The sequence below is a fragment of the Mus caroli genome, unplaced genomic scaffold (assembly GCF_978045245.1).
Source record: "Mus caroli unplaced genomic scaffold, Mus_caroli_1 scaffold_9, whole genome shotgun sequence".
NCBI classification, from domain to species: Eukaryota; Metazoa; Chordata; class Mammalia; order Rodentia; family Muridae; genus Mus; species Mus caroli.
In genome coordinates this window covers 10,279,311-10,298,263 of record NW_028227264.1, presented here as the reverse complement: position 1 = coordinate 10,298,263, position 18,953 = coordinate 10,279,311, and the positions used below count along the sequence as shown (strand labels likewise).

Here is an 18,953-nt window from a genome sequence, read left to right as displayed (position 1 = left end):
TACATTTGAGGAGTATGTTTAGGAAGAAATTTTTTTTCAAATAGAAAACTCTGCAAACTGCTTAAAGATAGGGCTTAAAATAGGGCTAAAAAAATAAATAAAAGAACTTCTCTCTCAAGACATGCATGGCTTTATGTGTAGGAATTTTGACTATTCAATAATGTAAACTTCCATCCTAAAGTGCAAGGGTGATGCAGCTCAGACCCTTTCTGGGAAGAAACTCTTGATGTCACCCACATCCCCTAAAGATGTCTAAGTCAAGAACAAAGCTGACCCTAATCCCTGCGTGCTTAGAGAAGATAGGCAGAGACCTGAGGCTGCTTATGAGAATCTCCACATTACAAGGCGACCTTCGCTCTTTCTCCATTCCCATGTCTTTCACTAGCCAGTTATATCTGATAATAAAACATGAAAGAACATTTGACAAGGTGCTACCCAGAACCACAGATGAGCTAGGATCGCTAGAAGCGGCCTGGGAAACTGAAGCTATTTCTAAAGCTACTTTCCCACCAGCCTTCCCCACTTGCTCTTTAACTTTTCACCCCCTATCCGCTCTTCTCCTACTGTCTTTATGCATTGCCCCTTCCCAAGTATGGCGTCTGCCTCCTCGTGTAAATGAAGAAAAAAACAAAAAACCCTAGCCACCGCAAAAATACATTCTTGTTGCTAATGACTATGATATTGGAGCCCAACCTCATACCCCCCAAACCCACATTTTGAAATTAAATAATAACTCTCTATAACTCTATAACTCTGAACCACCTTCTGCCTCAACTAGTACCTCCCCTGGGCTTCTTGTGGGTCACCCATGAACATTCTTACCATTAAAGTTAGTCTGCTGTGATGTCAGCCTCTACACACAGCCGCAATTTTAAAGTTCCTAAATATAATTAATCTATTATCTAAAAAAAGATATTATGCAAACATTTTAAAGGGGTGTTCTTAGTTGAAATACATGCCTAGAGAGTGCTCCCCCCACCCCCCGCCATGTCTTTATTTAGGCTTCCCCTTTTGGCTTAGGCCACTTCAGACCACAGTCTGGGACCTTGTTCTTCAGTGCTACAGTAGTTTACAGCCTATTAATCCATTTCAGATAGTTTCATTCCACAGTTGTTTTTGCAGTGTTAATCAGGGTTTGTTGGTCTGTTCACATCCAGATTATATTCAATGCCCTTATTGTATGAGGAGGTTTAACGAAACCGCTGCCCAACGACATATTAATTTCTGCAAAAATCAGACCTCTCGACCCGTCTTTGATCCAATCCAAATGGCAGCCAGACTGGCAGCCAGAGCTCAGGTAAATATCTCTTCTCCTGATTTGAGCTTTGTGTCCTTGCATGCCTGGGGCAGATAGGTAGGACCTGCCAAGGAGCTCAAGTGTGCTCAAGTGTCCATCCTCAGGAGCACGAGGATCAGAAAGCTGATCGTTAGCATTCATCTCCATGGGAGTTGTCTACTTCTGGCTTGAAGCACCTTTGGGTGTTACAGGGAAAAATAAAAACTTATTTTTAAGTGTTTGAAGCATCTCAGGATGAAGACTTCAGTATCAAAAGAATGTCTCTGTGGTATTATGCTAATACCGGGCTTATCCCGTGGTATTTATCAGCCTAACCCACCCAGCAAAGGCTTATGACTCAGTGGAACTGGTCTGGGTGGGAACAGGGTTGCCAAGATGATGCCTGGCGGGTTGAGTTCTGATGTGTAGAGGCGAAGGGGGAGGGATGAGATATACAACAAGTCTAGTTTATGGCCTGAGGCATTAACCAGAAACACAGTCTCTGATGGGGATTGACAAGATGGAGCAACAAAGGCAACAGATGTAGGGGGTTATGGTTCAAGCCAGTTAAGATTGGAGGATGAAAGGATGGGTTGCACAGATGCTCGGAGATCTGGGAACAACCAAGCCCGAGAGCCTGGGAGCAGGAACAGGAAAGTTTCTGGGAAGCCAGGCAGCTGTGTTCCCCCTTTTACCCATTTCCCACGGCTTCTGGCTTTTTTTTTTTTAAATGAGACAGTGTCTCTCTGAATAGCTCTAGCGGTCTTGAAACTTCCTCTGTAAACCAGGCCGACTGTCTTCAAACTCAGAAATCTGCCTGCCTCTGCTGCCCAAGTACTGTGCCACCGTGCCTAGCAGCATTGGCTTTTCCATTGCCTTTTTTTTATTAGTAGCTTCATGTGTTATCATAGGTAGGGTAGATGTGAACTCAGTAGGGGAAAACAGAGTGGCGTGCAATGGACTTTTTGCAGTCACTGTCCAAGGTCAACAGAGGGAGACCAGGAAGAACACACAGTGGCAGACTAATAAGGGCTCCTGGAGGGAGGGGAGAATGGCATGAACCATTCATTAATGAACCTGAAAAATAATTGGCACTAAAATAAAACTGGGCATTAGAGTCTACACAGATAATAGTACAGGCTGAAAATCCCATATCTAAAATGATTGGGACCAGAAATATTTCAGATACATACACACACACACACACACACACACACACACACACACACATTCACACGTGTGTACGCTTAAGACGTGGACTGAAGGTAATTTATACAAAGCTTTCCATGCACCTGTGTTTCAACTGCAATACATCACGTGAGGAAATGCGCAGAAAGTTTTAACTTGTGACATGCTGGTGGTCAAAATGCTTCTAACTTTGGAGGGCTTCTGATGACTTGGCTTTGGGTTAGAACTGTTCTAAACCTGAAGGAGGATGCTTGTGTGTTGGGCAGGTGGTGAATGCAAGTTAGAGTCAGTCTTCCAAGCTGAGATAGTTTGGGGTACTCGGTGGTTGGTGGTGAGGGCTCTATTTTCCATTGTCATTGTATGATTGGTTATTTGTAGGCAAGGTTTGAGATTTACTTTCGCCTGTAAATAACACTAATCCCCCATAACTGCAGGAGTTGTTGGGAGTAAGGGGCTGGCCCAGAAGGTTCCTTGGCTGTCCTTTCCCTTTCCAAAAGCCCTTTGCTCTTGCTGGTCTTGAAAATCACAATTTTGAAGGACTCTGGCAGCTTTAGGCTTGAATCCAACCTAAGTGTGGAGAAGTCTGTATCTTCAGCGCTTCTTCCACCCGGAACAGCAGTACCAGCAACTGTTATTATCACAGATGGTTCTATCCACTCCACGGAGCTTGCCAGTATTAGTATTCGGGGCCAAAGAGGGTGAAGGGAACCAGCAAACAGAAGTAGTTTTTATTTGTGAAAAAGGCCAGCTGGCTATCCTGAGTGTAACCAGTGACTTGGCCCCATTCCTCTCCCTTTTTTCCAGAGCTTAGTGGTGACTGGGAGCACAGAGTGGAGCTTGCTTGCTCCCTGAATTCCATTGCTTGCTGTCTGAATGGCCGTGTTTGCTCCCCAAGTGCCAATGCCACCACTCTGGGACCTTGCCTAAGAGTGAAGCTTGTTCAGAAATGGAACAAGAAGGGAGGGTTTGTTTTGGGCTTGCAGGACTGCTGGTGACCAGGCCAGGATGTGTTTCTATTTCAAACAGAATCAACTGTCATGCCCTTAATCAGAAGAGACCAATATGGGCCTCTGAAAATAAGCCACTGGGGGCTAGAGAACTGACCCAGTGGGAACGTTGGCTGTGAAAGGAAGGGCCCTGAATTCAAGTCACCAGCACATAAACGCCAATTATAGCCACACATGTCTATAATCACAGCACTGGGAGCAAAGACAGCCAGGTAGCCAAAACAGCGAGCTTCCAGTTCAATGAAAGACCCTGTCTCAAAAAGTAAGGTGGATGACAATAAAAAAAGATAGCCCATAGGGTTGGAGAGATGGCTCAGTCGTTAAAGGCTAGGCTCACAACCCAAAATATAAAAAAGATAGCCCACATCTTCCTCTGACCTCCACATGCTTGGGCAGACACTAACAGCACCTTGAACATGTACACACACCCTCTACACACAAAATAATAATAACAGCCAAAAGAATAATATTTTAGCTGGCTGAGGACAGATGATCTGCCTGCTTGTATTATCACAATAATCCTCCAAGTGGTGAGAGCTTTACTTCAATATCAGATTGTCTTTGTGCTGTATTTCCCATAGGCCTAGAGGGAGAGCTGCAGCAGGCTAAGAGGGGCTCCTCAGCAGGCTTTTGTCTTCGTCTTGTTTCCATCTGTGCAGTCTGCAGCTGTTCTGTGGGACTAGCAAGGGTCTGGGGATATTGGAATTCTACACCTAAAACATATGCTGCCTGTCAATCTCTGGTTTTTTTCTCTTCTCTTTAGAAAACCAAGCCTTCTTCAAGTGTAAAGAAAAATAAAAATATTCCATAACCATATCCCTACTGACATTAAATGATTTATTCCGTCCTCCCACAACTGATTTTATAGACTAACCTGACTACCATCAACCCCAAGGATTGCTTATCGACTGAATGCTTCAAGCCCAAACTGTGCCTTCGAGCATCAGCAGAAGACCGGGGTCTAGGCTAACTGAGGTGAAGAGTATGTGTCTCCTTCCTCGGGGTGAAAGAGTCCATATGATGACTCTAACCTTCTGCTGGTTGGGTGAATACAAGTTTACTTCAGGCTCGGTACCCAGGGTTAAAATATTTCTCTTTCTAACTGTAGTGTAAGGCCCGGGCAAGTCTCAAAAAATAACCAACGGTTATGAATGCTGTGGGTGCCCTGCAGCAGAGCAGAACTGTGGAGACCAAGAATGACATCATGGCTAGCTCAAGTAAGTCAGAGCAGGCACCATGCGTTGTCAAGTCATGGGAGCAGAGCCTCCATTCTGCCAAGATGATCTGCTGGTGATCAGTAAATTTGAAAATGACATCCCGTGCTGCTGCTGCTGCTGCTGCTGCTGCTGCTGCTGCTGCTGCTGCTGCTGCTGCAGAAAACTATGTGTGGGTTTGCTTGTGGTTGAAGCTTATTGGTCTAGAGGGAATATTTCTTATCCTGATTGTGCCACTCTGACCATGTGGGAAGTTCTGTTTGATTAGAGCAGCAGGGATCCACTGCGCTTGCTCTCCAGTCTGCTAAAACAGAAAAGACTGGGATTGAAAAGTCACATGTCAGGTGTACAAATGAATAACTTCATCAGAGTGGCAGCAAGCATAAGCCACCATCATGATCCTGGCCTTGTGCCTCCCACTGAGCCTCTATGTGGTAGTTAATGTTGTCACCTACAGAAAAGGAGACTGAGGCTCAAAGGGGATGGCCTTTCTAAGGGAGTGGCTAGAAACCAGTAGGCCGGATTATATACTGCTGTGCTCTCTACCCCACGTAAGCTGCACAACAAACATGCCCAACATGCATTTTTATAAAGTCAACCTACAAAGGAACACAGTGCCCTATGGTATTTGCGTATACACTTTGTTTTGGTTGATGTCCCTCCCGCTCCCTCTCCTCTTCCCCACTCCCCCATTTCCCTGGTCCCTTTCTCAGGTTCCCTCTATTCCTGCTACTCTTACCTGGTGCTTTGATATCACTTGCCAGCATGCACTGTTCAGACAGTATGTGTTATTTCACAGCCACGGCATCACTTCCGGGCAGTAGACATGTTTAGAAAGTACTAGCCAGTCTCAGCCCCAGTGGTAATACCAAGAAGGTTTGCTGTTTATTTTGAGTGGTTTATCACAGGACTGAAACCTGAATAGAGTCCTGGGGAATGGTTCAGTGGGTAAAAGGCTTGCTGCACCAGCGTGAACATTCCAGTTCCCAGTAAAAAGCTGGGAGTGGCCAGGTGCATAACCCCAGAGCCCTGGGAGAAAGTGTTTGAAGACTGCTGGAGCTTTCTGGATGTCAGTCTAGCTCCGGGGTTCCACAAGAGACCCTGTCTCAATAAGATGGAGAATTACCTGACACCATCCCTCGATTTCCATATGCATATAAGCATAGGTGTATGCACCCACACATGTAAATGTGCATATACGCCACAAACAAAATGCATACACATATACCGCAGACACGGGAAACAAAAACAAAAACAAAACAAAGTTGATATTTTAAAACTATCTGCACAGCCTTACAAACCGTAGTCAGAGTTTTTTGTCTCTTTGGTTTTGTTTCAGTCATATTATGGTTTGTATTTTTTTATTATTTTTTTTCATTTTTCCCAATTTTTACATACATTTACCATCTTAACTGTTTTAATATATAGCTCAGTGATATTAAATGCATTCATCATGTCTGCCTCTATTGTTGTCACCTGCCCAGTCCTGAGACTGAGACCTGGGTCCTTGCTCATTCTGAGCCAGTGTCCTATCACTGATCTATCTCCATCTCTCTTTCTTCTTTTAAATTGCATTTATTTAGACCGTGTGCATGCGCACATGCCAATGACACTCCTCTGGGAGTCAGAGGACAACTTACAGAGTCAGTTCTCTCTTTCTATCATGTGGGCCCCAGGGATCAAACAGCAAGCACTGTTACTTGACAAACCATCTTGCCAGCCTTATTTTGCCTTTTTCTTTTGAGAGACACACTCAGTGACCCAGACTAGACTTGAACTCATTCTGTAGAAACCATGATCCATGTGGTCCTCTAATTTGGGATCTTCCTGCCTCAGCCTCCCCAGTAGCTGGGTGTATGGCTTTTTCATTCTCTGAAAATGAAAGTGTGTACCCATCAAACATTAACTTTGCATTGTCTCTTCTCTTGGTCTCTGGCAGCCACTGTCTCTACAGTCTTGTCTCTTCCAGTTATATCCACAGCCATACAGCATTTCTATTGTTGTGACTAGATTTTCTACTTAGTATAATGTCCTCAAGGTCTGGCCATTCTGTGCCATATGTTAGAATTATCTTCCTTTTTAAGGCTTAACATTGCTCTGTGTGTGTGTGTGTATGTGTGTATGTGTGTGTATGTGTGTGTGTCTGTGTCTCTGTGTGTCTGTGTGTGTTGTGTGCATGTGTGTCTCTGTGGGTATGAATCTACTCATCCATCCATGTGCAGTGGGTCCCTTGAGATCTGAACTTTCAACTCCTGGAATAGATGCTCAGAAGCAAAATTGCTGGGTCATATACTAGATCTGTTTTTACATTTTTGAAAGACCACGATAATATTTTCTATGCCAGCTGTACAATTTTACATTTCTACCTACTAACATTGTTCAAGAAATAGGCCCATTTTTCCATATCTCCACCAAATTGGGGGTGGGGGGAGGAGGGGGCAGTCCTAATCTATAAAGTGATGTCATTGTTATTTTGATGTGTATTTGTTTCATGATTTATGATACTTAGAAAAACTTTTCACGTGCTTTTTGACCATTAACAGATCATCTTTGGGGACATGTCTACTCAAGTCATTCCCACTTTTAATTTGTTGCTGTATTTTCTTCTGTGATAAACTAATGCCCAACGGAACCAAATTAAGGAAGGAAGAATTTGTTTGGTTTAGAGGTATCTAGACATACGTTTGAGGACGGGGCATAGAAGATAAGCTCTCATCATGGTGGCCACGAAGCAGATGAAGCTATGCATGGAAGCTCACATGTACTGAGCTGGCTTGCTCCCTTTGTCCCCTTTTATTACCTAAACCCTCGGCCTGGGTAGATGGTGCCTCTCCATTCTGGGTGAGTCTTTAGTCCTAGTAAAACCATCTGCAAACACCCTCAAACGTGTACCCAGAAGGTTGACTATCTCTAAGTCATTCTAAATGCATCCAAGTTAACAATCAAAATTAACCCTTTGTCTTGTACACTTTTCTGTTGCTGTGATAAAAAATAACCTGGCTGAAGCAAATTAGTAGCAAGGGTTTGTCCTGCTTCAGATGAGTTCCCAAATTAGGCTGTTGATTTGATTTCTTTTTCATTTAGGGGCTTTATACAGCAAGAGTCTGCTATGTAAACTTGACTAGAACTTTGTATGCAGGCCAAATTGGCCTTGAACCTGGAGTGGATCCCCCACCTCTGCACCCTACTGCTGGGATTGCAAGTGCGTGGAAGCACACCTGGCTTTGTTTTTGTTTAATTTTAACATAAACCTTTATAGCTATACATTTTTCGTAGCTCTGCCTTTGGTGCATTTTATAGGCCTTGGTAGGTTGTGCTTTCAACTTTATTGGTTTATTTTTCCTTTTAATTCTTTTAGGTTTCCTTCCCCTATGTTTTGAAGAATCTAATATGTATAATATCCTTCCTGTCTCTTGAAAACATCTTGATTTCAAGTCAATTTCATGCAACATTCGAATGACAACTCTTGTTCTTTTTTTTTACTGATTTTTTTTTTCCTGAGACAGGGTTTCTCTATGTAGCCCTGGCTGTCCTGGGAATCACTTTGTAGACCAGGCTGGCCTCGAACTCAGAAATCCGCCTGCCTCTGCCTCTCAAGTGCTGGGATTAAAGGCGTGCGCCACCACTGCCCAGCTTTTTAATGACTTTTTTTTTACAGTACATTCTTTTCTGTCCCTTGATTTTCAAACCTATTTGTTTATTTAGGTCTAAGATGAGTCCGCTGTAGGGATCATCTGGCTGGACCATGTCTAGATCTTGATTGAAGCATTTACTCTATTCACGTGTAAACTAATTGCTGAGGGATCCTCTACATTTTGCTATTCATTTGCAATTTGTCTTTAGGGTTTGTTTTTTAATTTATTTCCTGTATTGCTTTTTTAATTTGCCTCTTGTTGAATTTTATAGTGAAATATTTAAGTTCCTTTCTTATTTTCTTTCATATACATTTTATAGCTATGAGCTTTGTGGTTACCATAAGAAATACATTCAACATGCTAAAGTCATAACACTCTAATTTGAATTTATAGAATCTTCTGTAACGTACAAAGACTTCTGTTCCTTTAATAGCTGTTTCCCAGACATTTTTTTACATCTATCTATCTATCTATCTATCTATCTATCTATCTATCTATCTATTTTGTATATGTGGATTCCAGAGACCAAACCCCGGTCATCAGGCCTGCCTGTAACTACTTTGCCCACTAAGCCATCTTGTTGGCCCGGTGCTCCGCCTCTTTTTTTTGTTTGTTGGGACAGATTGTAAAGTGTCTTCCCTAGGTAATCAAGGCTGGCTTCAAACAGAGATCTACCTGCCTCTGCCTCTTAGGTTCTGAGATTCAAGTCACACCACCATGCACCTTTTTTTCTTTTTGATATCACAGAATTATGTTTTTGTAGAAACTTTGTACCCACAAACAGAAACTAATCATTCTCTTAAATTATGTTGGGGGGAAAAATCTTCCCAGCTAAAGTTGTATGGATACCAACTTCCATCATTGCCCACATAGTTACCTCTACTACCTCTTTATTTCTTCAGTTTTGAGTAACTGCTTACAGTCCCTTAATTCGCTCTGAGATGTTCCCTTGAGCATTCTTACGAGATGAACATAACAAATTCTTTTAGCTAGGAATCTCTTCACTTCTCTCTTACTTTTAGATTCTTGGCTGATGCTTCCTTGTTTATTTAGTTGGCTATTTTTAAGACACTTTGAACATACTGTCTTCTGCCCATGAAAGTTTCTATGAAAACCGCAGGTGGTCTTTCCCCCCACCCCCAGGAGTCCCTTCTATGCGGCATACCCCTCCCTCCGCTGCTTTCAAGAGTCCTTGCCTTTTGGAAGTTGGATTTTGTCTGAGTGTACTCTTTAGAGTTCATCTCGCTTGGGGTTTGTTGTACTTCTTGGGTGCTTATAGCTATGACTTTCATTAAATTGGGGAATTTTTTCAAGCATTGCCGTTGTTAATCCTCTCGGCTCTTTTCTTTTAATCCAGAATAAATGTTCCCTCTCACAGTGCATACATTCACCGGCATGATGATTAATCATCATCAACTTGACTTTATTTAGAGTCACCATGGAAGCACACCTCTGGGGACATCTACAAAAGCATTTTCCTAAAGGTTTGAGTGAGCAAGGAGAGAGTCACCTTTAATGTGGGTCACATCACCCCATGGGCACTGAGTCAAAAGACCGCTGAGCGACAAGACAACCAGTATTTGCCTGGGCACCTTTTCTTGGAGCTGTCACTCACTCTCAGGCTCACACTCAGGTTACCACACCTTCCCTGCCGTAATGGACTGTATGTATCTCTCAGACCTGGGAAGCCAAAATAAAGTTCTTCTTCAGTGTCTTCTGTCAGGTGTCTTGCCAAAGCACATCGCTAATGCAGCTGCCTTGATGCACTTCTGAAGGTCCCTAAACACAGTTTCATTTTCTTTCCTCTTTGTACATTGACATTCGTGAGCGCGTGTTACTTGTTTTTGTTTTGTTTAGTTGTTTTGTTCTTTGGTTTGTTTGTTTGTTTGTTTGTTTGTTTGTTTGTTTGTTTGTTTGAAATAGGGTTTTGCACAGCCAGGGTCCCCCAGCTGGGGTAGGCTGGCTGACCAGCAAGCCTCAGGCATCTGTCTGATTCCACCATGTCAGCACTGGCAGAAAAGTGAGCGCAACAGTGCCCAGAGTCTGTGTTTGACCAACTGTGTTGCCCATGCTTGCAAAGCAGACCGTTCCCAAATGAAACGTTTCTCCTAACCCTTCAACCATTTTAACTGCCTGATTTTTCTATACTGATCATTTCTCATCCCTTATTTTCAAATTCTTCCTTCTCCCTGATCAACTGTGTCCCAGAAACCTTCTAGGAAAATGTTCCCTTTTAAGTTCTGTTTTTCAGTTACAGAATTTATTTTTGGTTTCTGTCAGGAATTCTGTCTCTTTGCGGCTGTTTCTTTTCACCCCGTACTTCACGTTCTTGACTGTTTCCAGGGTTTCCTTTGATTCTTTGTGCACTTTAAGACGGTTATTGAAGTTTTTGTCTACTAGATCTATGTAGAAGGCCTGTCACCAGAACATTTTCAGGGACAATTAATTAATTTTTTTTTTCCTTTTGAGGGAACCATGTTGCATTACTTCACTGTAAACCTTGTGGTTTTCTTGTTGCAAACTAGGCACTCAGGGGATAAAGCACTGGCCCAGTACTTAAGAACACTTTCTGCTCTCGAGGGGGACCCAGGCTTGGTTGCCAGCACCCACCTGGAGGCGCACAACCATCCGAAACTCCCGTTACGGATTCAATGCCTTCCTTTGAATTCTGTGGACACTGCCGTGCAATGGTACATGTACATACATGTAGTCCCAACACTCGTGCACATTAAATAAATCTCAAAAGAAGCTGTTGTTGCTGCTTTGTTTTAAACTAAATATCCAAATCTAATCGTGTAATGACTCTGGAAATGGGTTTCTCCTCCTTGCCCGGGGTTCGCTGAGTTGTAAAACTTGTGACTGCCTTGGTGCCCTTGGTCAGCACAAGTAGATCCTCTAAGGTAGCATAATGACCCCCTTGGAGTCATAACCCTCTTTCTTTCACAGGGGTCATCTAATGACCATCTGCCTCGCAGGTACTTGCATTATGATTTATAACGATAGCAAAATCACAATTATGAAGTAGCAATAAAAATAATTTTATGCATAGAGGTCACCTGCAACATGAGGAACTGTATTAAAGGGTCACAGTGTTAGGAAGGTTTGAGAACCACTGCTCTAAGCTCTTCCCAGATCCTGTGCCTTTCTCTAGGAATACATACTTACTTCTCAGTTTTCCTGGATACATAGTATCTTTCAAATGCCACGATTCTAGTATTTGATTGCCCAAAAGGAAAAAAAGATAAGAACAAAGGATTCACTTTTTAAAATCTCCTAGAGCCAGCATAGGAGATCAAGCCAACCTGGGGGATCTGCGGAGTAAGGTGTCATGTCAGAGGCCACTTACCTCTTTGCCTGCACCCTTTTGATTAGAAACACCAGCCAGTGGTCAGAGCACAGACCCCAGCTGACCAGAGAACAGGATCCCACATGTCATGGGCAGACTGAGCTAGGAATATGGGAAGAGACAGTAAAATTGTGACTTTGCTAAGAGTTGAGGTGGCTGGAGAGATGATTCAGTGGTTAAGAGCACTGGCTGCTCTTCCAGAGGTCCTGAGTTGATTTCCCAGCAACCACATGGTGGCTCACAACAATCTGTAATGCCATCTGATTTCCTCTTCTGGTGTGTCTGAAGACAGTGAAAGTGTACTCATATAAATAAAATAAATAATTCTTTAAAAAAAAGAGTTGAAGTTGAAAAAATTATCTGTGTTTACAGATCAAGCCTTCTCCTAGGAATGGCAAGATTTTGGTCTCCAGAGCTCTACAGCAGTTCTGCCAAGCAGACCATGCTCTTGCAATGGGGGTCGAGATGGGGGATGCCTAGTGCTTCTCAGTCTGCCTTCTCCCCAGAAATCTTACAAGTTTTTACGTTTCTCCTGAGCTGGGAAATAATATTGTAAGGTAGATTTTTGCTTTTAACTGAGAAAAAATAATTCAGGCCATATATATTTATTTAATAAAATTTTACTAACAAACTTCACTCTAAATTCTAATGACTCATGTTGTATATATTTTTTAATTCTCTATTTATTTCTTTAGAGAGTATATGATAATGCTTTAAAAACTAAAAAGCACTCTGTAAATTTTGAGGTCAATACACATTGGTCAACATGGAATATTTCTTAATTCATCAGGGTTAGATGATGGTGACAGTGTACAAAGTTGACTCTGACTTCATCACTCGATGTCTGGGACCCTTAATCTCTAATCTAGTGAGCTTGGAAAGAGGAAAGAAGAAGAAGAAGAAGAAGAAGAAGAAGAAGAAGAAGAAGAAGAAGAAGAAGAAGAAGAAGAAGAAGAAGACAGAAAAAGGTGTGTGGGGGAACCCTAGCATGTAAGGTTTATTATTAAAACTCGAAGTTTCTCTGGATGATTTCTTTATCATGGCAGCATGCAGAGATAGCAGAGCTGGCAAGTGAGAAGGCAGACATCTTCTGTCCTGGCTTGGGCCTGCACTCTTGACTAGGGCACTCATTCTAAGACTCCATTATTGCCCATTAGGTAGCAGAACAGCAAGCTGGTAGTGCTCAGGGAATGCCATGTCTGTTCTTGGCTAGTCAATGGAAGTTGAGAACCTCTGTGCTGCTGCTCCCCAGTGTGGCCGTGCTGAGAGGTGGGACCTTGCAGATGTGATGAGACCATCGGTCCTCTATCCTAGAGAATAGGTTAAGGCTGTTCCTCCGAGAACGGGCAGGTTATTGGAACTGTGTTTCATGTAGAAGGAAGAGATCCTCTTGATCACATTCACACATAGTTGGCCTCCTACTAAGGGTGCTGCAGCAAGAAGGTCCTTTGCCAAATGCAGACAGTTCACCTTGGACTTCCCAGCCTCCAGAACAGTGAAATCTCAGTCTAGACAAATCTGGTCTCAGACATCCTGTTATAGAAGCACCAAACAACAACAACAACAACAAAACCCTAAACCAGAGAAAAATCAAAGACACATTTGTGGAGGCACACATACAGCTTTAGAGCCGGGTAATTGGTAGAGGCTGAAAGAATGTGGAGAATCAAGCTAGAAACACTCTAGATTGTTGTTGATGGAAGAAGACTAATTCTGATGGGGGGCTAAGAGACAAGAACACCAGGCAAATCCTAAATAATCTTAGGAATGACTGTCCTGGGCCACACAGTAGGATGCTGGTCAAGATGCTGCATCTATAATGATGGTCTCACAAGTTTCCAGTTGAACTTGAAAGTGAGAACTGGCTAATGGTGGCATCACTTCCTTAGGATTGTAACCTAACCTGCTGCTGATTGATATGTTGGCAGTGATGCTGACCTAAGCCAACCCATTGCCTGACAACAATATAAAAGTATAGCACATGCAGAATGTATAGCACAAAGTGCTTCCTGGTGGTAGCAAGTAACTCGGTTGCCGATTTGTGTGTTTATAGCATACTTTTTAGCATTATTTTGGAGTGTGTTCCTGTTTATTAAAAAATTATTGTATTGTAGAGCAGCTGTTTTATGCTGGCAATGGCTTCATACATCTCTTGTTCACTAGTCTTTGACCACTATAGCCTGACCAGGTACCAGTCTCCAGCTCACCTAGAGGACACCAAGTGACTGACTATCCCGTGGATTGGTTTAGGTTTATGTAAGTGATTCCCGTGCTATTAGCTCAGCAAAACTACATGTCCACACACTCCTGGAAATGTACCTCCATTGTGAAGTGGCGTGTGACCACCTGCCTATACTTTAAATCCTTGTGCTCAAAATGCAGAAGTACAGATAGCAGACAGCCATTCCACCTAGGTTCCGGAGGGAAATGAGAAAAAGGCATTAGAAATTGGAGTTTGTATGCAACTGCACAGAGCTTAGCAGGGCTTGTCTGCATGCTAGAATTTTGTGGTAGGCAGACTTTAAAAGCAATAGACTAAAATGTCTGGCAGAAAGGGTATCTAAGCCATGAAGAACTCAAGGTTCCACCCAGCTGAGTTTGGTCACATACAGTAAGAAAAAAATCAGAAATGATTTAGCTGTGGAATTCATAATTAAAAGGGAAGCAGAAAGGGAGGGTTTGGAAACCTCTCAGCCTGGCCATGTATAGAATAAATAAAAGATCCCCGCCTTTGGGAGCGACTGCAAAGGGTGTGGCCCAGCAACTGTTTGCTCAAGAGATTAATGGATACAAAGAAGATGGTTTCTAATCCTCAAGTCAGCAAAAGACCCTGAAGGTATTTCAGAGAATTTCCAGGCAAGCTAAGACATTGAGTGTAGAATTTCCAGAGATGTGCCCACAGGACTTCAGCATTCACTGCCCTGTACCTCAGGACTCTGCTTTCTGAATTCTGGTGCATCATCCCTCAGCAGTCCTAGCCGTGGCTCAAGGTAGGGAGTGTAGGGAGGAGCATGTGACTCCAGTCACCGCGCAGGAAGGCACAAGCTTCCAGAGCTCTGGCAATATCTACCTCTGTGGTTGTAAAACCACTGATGCCTTGGTGGCTTACCTAGACTTCAAGTGATGTCACCGACAGCTTGGGGATCCAGGCAGAAGCCTGCCTGACTGGAATAGGCTCTGCAGAAGAATTCAGCCTAAGGCAATACTTAGCGGAGCTGTGGGGGCAGGGTAACCCCTGAGACCAAGGTAATGCAGGAATACATGGTTGCTACCGTTCTTGTTGATGGGAGAAAAATAAGACAAAGGGATAAAAAGCCTGTTTAGACTGACAGTTTGAGGGCATAACCCATCCTGGCAAGGCAGTCAATATGGCGACCAGAGCGGCTCTAGCTGTCATAGCAAGGCTGTGGGACAATCGGTCACATTTCACCTCCAGGACTCACTTTCTTCTTTTTTCTTTTTGATTCAGACAGGGATTCTTCGAGTATGGGATCCTGCTGCATACATTGATGGTAAACCCTTCAAATGGACCGTGAAAATTAACATTGCAGGCCTTATAAATAAGCACATAACTCAGGTCAAGGAAGTCTGCAGTGGGGAAACTCCATGCCATGAGAGTTGCTTGGGTAGACCAAGCAGAGCAGAGCCAGATGAGTAAGACTGCTTCAAACCTTGGGGGCCAACCCACTACTTCGGTGTGTCCAAAATGTGAGGCACAGCACCAAAAGAGGTTATTCTGGGGTCTCAAGATTTAATGATATTGCCTCTCTCGTATTTGGGACTGATTAAGAATCAATTAACCCTTTTCCTCCTATTAAGATGAGCCTTTATCCTAAGCCTGTCTGGTTGTCTCATTTAGAAGCAAGTGACATTTAATTCCACAGACTCTCAGAGAGGGGAAATTTGCCTGATGAGTGAATTATGACATAGATTTAAAAAAAAAATAGTTAAGACCAGTGCTATTGACATAGAGTGGATTTATTGTGGATAAAAGGACAAGAACTGGGGCCTGCTAAGGCGAATGCTATGGTAAGAATATGTCCACCGAAGTTCATGCTTTAGAAACTTAATTCCCCAGTTCGACTGTGTCAAGAGGGAGATTTCCGAGAGTCGATTAGAGTCTGAGAGCTCCACCCTCCCTCATATGTGTAAGTATGGTCTCTTACCACTGAGTTTTCTGCCATAGCATGACACAACAGAAGACTGTCAAAAAAAAAAAAAAAAGTGCCTTTGGGTAGCAAGATGGCTCAAATGGACAAGGGATATGTGCTTCCCACCAAACCTGAAGATGCAAGTTCGGACTATGGAGACCAAGTGGTGGGAAGATGGAAGACTTTGATATTAGTAGCTTAGGCTAATTGGTCTTACTCTTTTTTTTAAAACTCATGACCTTCTATAGTGTCCTTCATCTATCCAGCAGTTAACTTTTGTATCAGTCCATTTTCAGTTACTATAATGAGAACCTGAGACTAGACACTCTATGAGGAAAAGTAGATTTGTTTAGCTTACAGTTTTATAAACTGAAGGCCACAGGTATGGGAGAGCCAATCGTGAATTCTATTCATAGTGGCAGGTGTGTGTGTGTGTGTGTGTGTGTGTGTGTGTGTGTGTGAGAGAGAGAGAGAGAGAGAGAGAGAGAGAGAGAGAGAGAGAGAGAGAGAGAGAGAGAGAGACTGGTAAAGAACTGCTTCAGTTCTTCCTAAGAGTCATTTCACTAATATTCTCTCCATTGGGAACAGACCCAAACCTTTCTGAACTTTGACTTCCTCAAACTATGGCTCTCACACTGCCCAACTCTCATTAATAAAAGATGCATGTAGGACCTCCCGTGTGTAGCATTCCTCTAAATTCTCAGCAGCCCAGACACGGGAGCATATCAGTCTTTCTTCTCCTAGAGTCATGAGAAATCACAGCACACACAGGAAAGCCTCTAACACTGGAGAGAGCTTGTGATGTTACATGAAGTTACCAAACCCTCACGGAGGCTCAAGAGGAGTCGCTATTCAACATTAAGTTCCTATGTATGGTTGTTTCCTAGGTCTGTTACATCTAGGAGAACAGCCAGTCATTCTATCTATATTTAACACTGGGCAGCAAAGCCTGCAAGAAGAGAATGCAAAGAGACCAGCTTTGTCCCTGGAGCTTGATGGCTGAAGTGACAGAGAGACAGGAAACTTTGAGGAAGGAGAAGCATTTAGGATGAACTAAACATGCTGATGAACAAAGACGAGAGCTTTGGCACACCAGGGACATGGTCTGGAAGCACACAGTTCCCATGGCCAAGACACAGGGACAAGTTAGAGAGTTAAAAAAAAAATTACAGTTGGAATCGAAAGCCGGTACCAGAGCGAGGACGACAGAGAGTGCCAGGTGCGGCATCCCGGATCCTGCCATCGGTACGCTGAGTCCTCTGCCCTTTGCCTGTCAAGCACATCTGTGTGAGCCAGCAGTTGTAATTCCCTGGGAACTTTTTGTTCCTTGCCACTTTTAAGTTAGCCTGCCAAAAAAAAAAAAAAATCCCACTTGAGAAACATCAATTTTGAAAATTTTGCAAGAGATGTATGCTTACTGTAAAAGACATTGGGAAACAGAGGGAAAGGCATAGAGCAAGTAAACCATCATTCTGAATGCTAGCATTCTAACCATTGGTACGGCCGGCATTTTCACCCCCGTTTAGTTTCTGTTCCTACCTGAGTTTTCCCACCTAACACAATTCAAGTGCTAACTACCCTATGATAGAAGAATTCCTTTGAAAATACAGTATTGTATCGAGAACACATGGTCTGTTTGCCAGTTTTCCTGATGTTGAGCAGATTGGTTGCTCCTATTTATTTTGTGTTAAATCAATTTGCCACTTGCTGTGGCACACACCTTTAGTCCTAGCACGACGGAGGCAGATCTCATAGATCTTTGAGTTCAAGGCCAGCCAAGGCTATACAGTGAGACTCTGTCTCCAAAAAAAGTGTCCTTGTTGATGGACAAGAATGCTCCCTCCCCCAGTTTATATTGTGCATTCTTCTAAGCACTTTGGGGACAAAAATTCATTTAATCCTTACACTAGTACATGGGTGACAATATCAACTCATATTGCTGTTTTACAGATGAGCAAGTTACAAGAAAAGTTAGGCAGCTCAGACAAAAGAGCAATACCCCAAACACCAAACGAAACAAATAACAAATAAAAAGCAGGAGAACTTTTCCCAAAACTTAGTGTCCTTGCAAAAACTAGGTTCCGAACAGTAAATATCAAGGTTACATTAGGTAATTACTCCAGAAAAAAAAAATTGGCTCTTTTTGCTTTTCTACAAAGACTCTGATGTTCAGGTGGAAAATGAGTTTTAACAGGTAGTAACCAGTGGTTATTTCCGTGAGGCTTTGAATAAGAACAGTGAATGTCCAGGAGAGGTGTGGCAGCAGATTTGTTACCCCTACCTCTTCATGCAGGGACTAAAAGCACCATGAAAACCTACAGGCAGGGTACAAGCTAGTGTTTCTTCTTGTAGCTAGTGAGTGGCATCATACAGTCCCGATCCTGTGGGCTCTGCTTTTAATCCCTGGAGCTGTCAGTGGTTAGTTAGCAAGCTAAGCATCTTACTAGGACTAGCTTCTTCCTCCTTCACAAACTGAATTGTTCAGCAAACATGGTGACGGGCAGAGTGGCCATTGTTGGTTCTTTGGCAGAAGAAAAGCCTAAAATTGTATTCCTGTATCCTTTGGTCCACAGTGATCTTACTGATGGTTCTTCATAAAACACTGAATGGGCCGGGCAGTGGTGGCACACACCTTTAATCCCAGCACTAGGGAGGCAGAGGCAGATGGATTTCTGAATTCAAGGCCAGCCTGGTCTGCAAAGTGAGTTCCAGGACAGTCAGGGCTATACAGAGAAACCCTGTCCCGAAAAACCAAAAAAAAAAACAAAAAACAAAAACAAAAAAAAAACAAAACAAAAAAACAAAAAAAACACTGAATGACTAGGAAGGAGACCTCTAGGACAGAGGGAACTCAATCCTTACAAGAAAGAAACCTATTTCAGATCATGTGGTCAGGACCTCAGTGTGGTATGCTAACAGCTTTGGCTCTGCAGTCTCCAGGCCAGCAGTTCTGATAAGAGTGTGGGACAGGATCGGGGTGGAGAGGTGGGGCAGTCTTTTTATGCTTCCAGAAGGCTTATCAAACCATTTCCAGAAGAGAGCTGTCCAAAACAAACAAACGAACAAACAAAAACAAAACAAAACTCCATAAAGACAGAAAACAGCGGGGTGTGTTTAAAAAGCTAGGACCCTATAA

General features: G+C 43.0%; 1 protein-coding gene across 1 annotated transcript in view; it reads left to right on the top strand.

Annotated features, from left to right (window-relative positions):
- The window catches only part of Zc2hc1b (zinc finger C2HC-type containing 1B), a 41,152-nt gene extending 23,275 nt beyond the window's left edge, over positions 1–17,877 (top strand). Inside the window, 3 exon segments of the mRNA XM_085842652.1 lie at positions 1,133–1,297; positions 4,580–4,688; positions 17,768–17,877. Of these exon segments, the coding sequence (XP_085698778.1) occupies positions 1,133–1,297; positions 4,580–4,688; positions 17,768–17,877 (384 nt within the window).
- Positions 17,878–18,953: the final 1,076 nt, after the last annotated feature.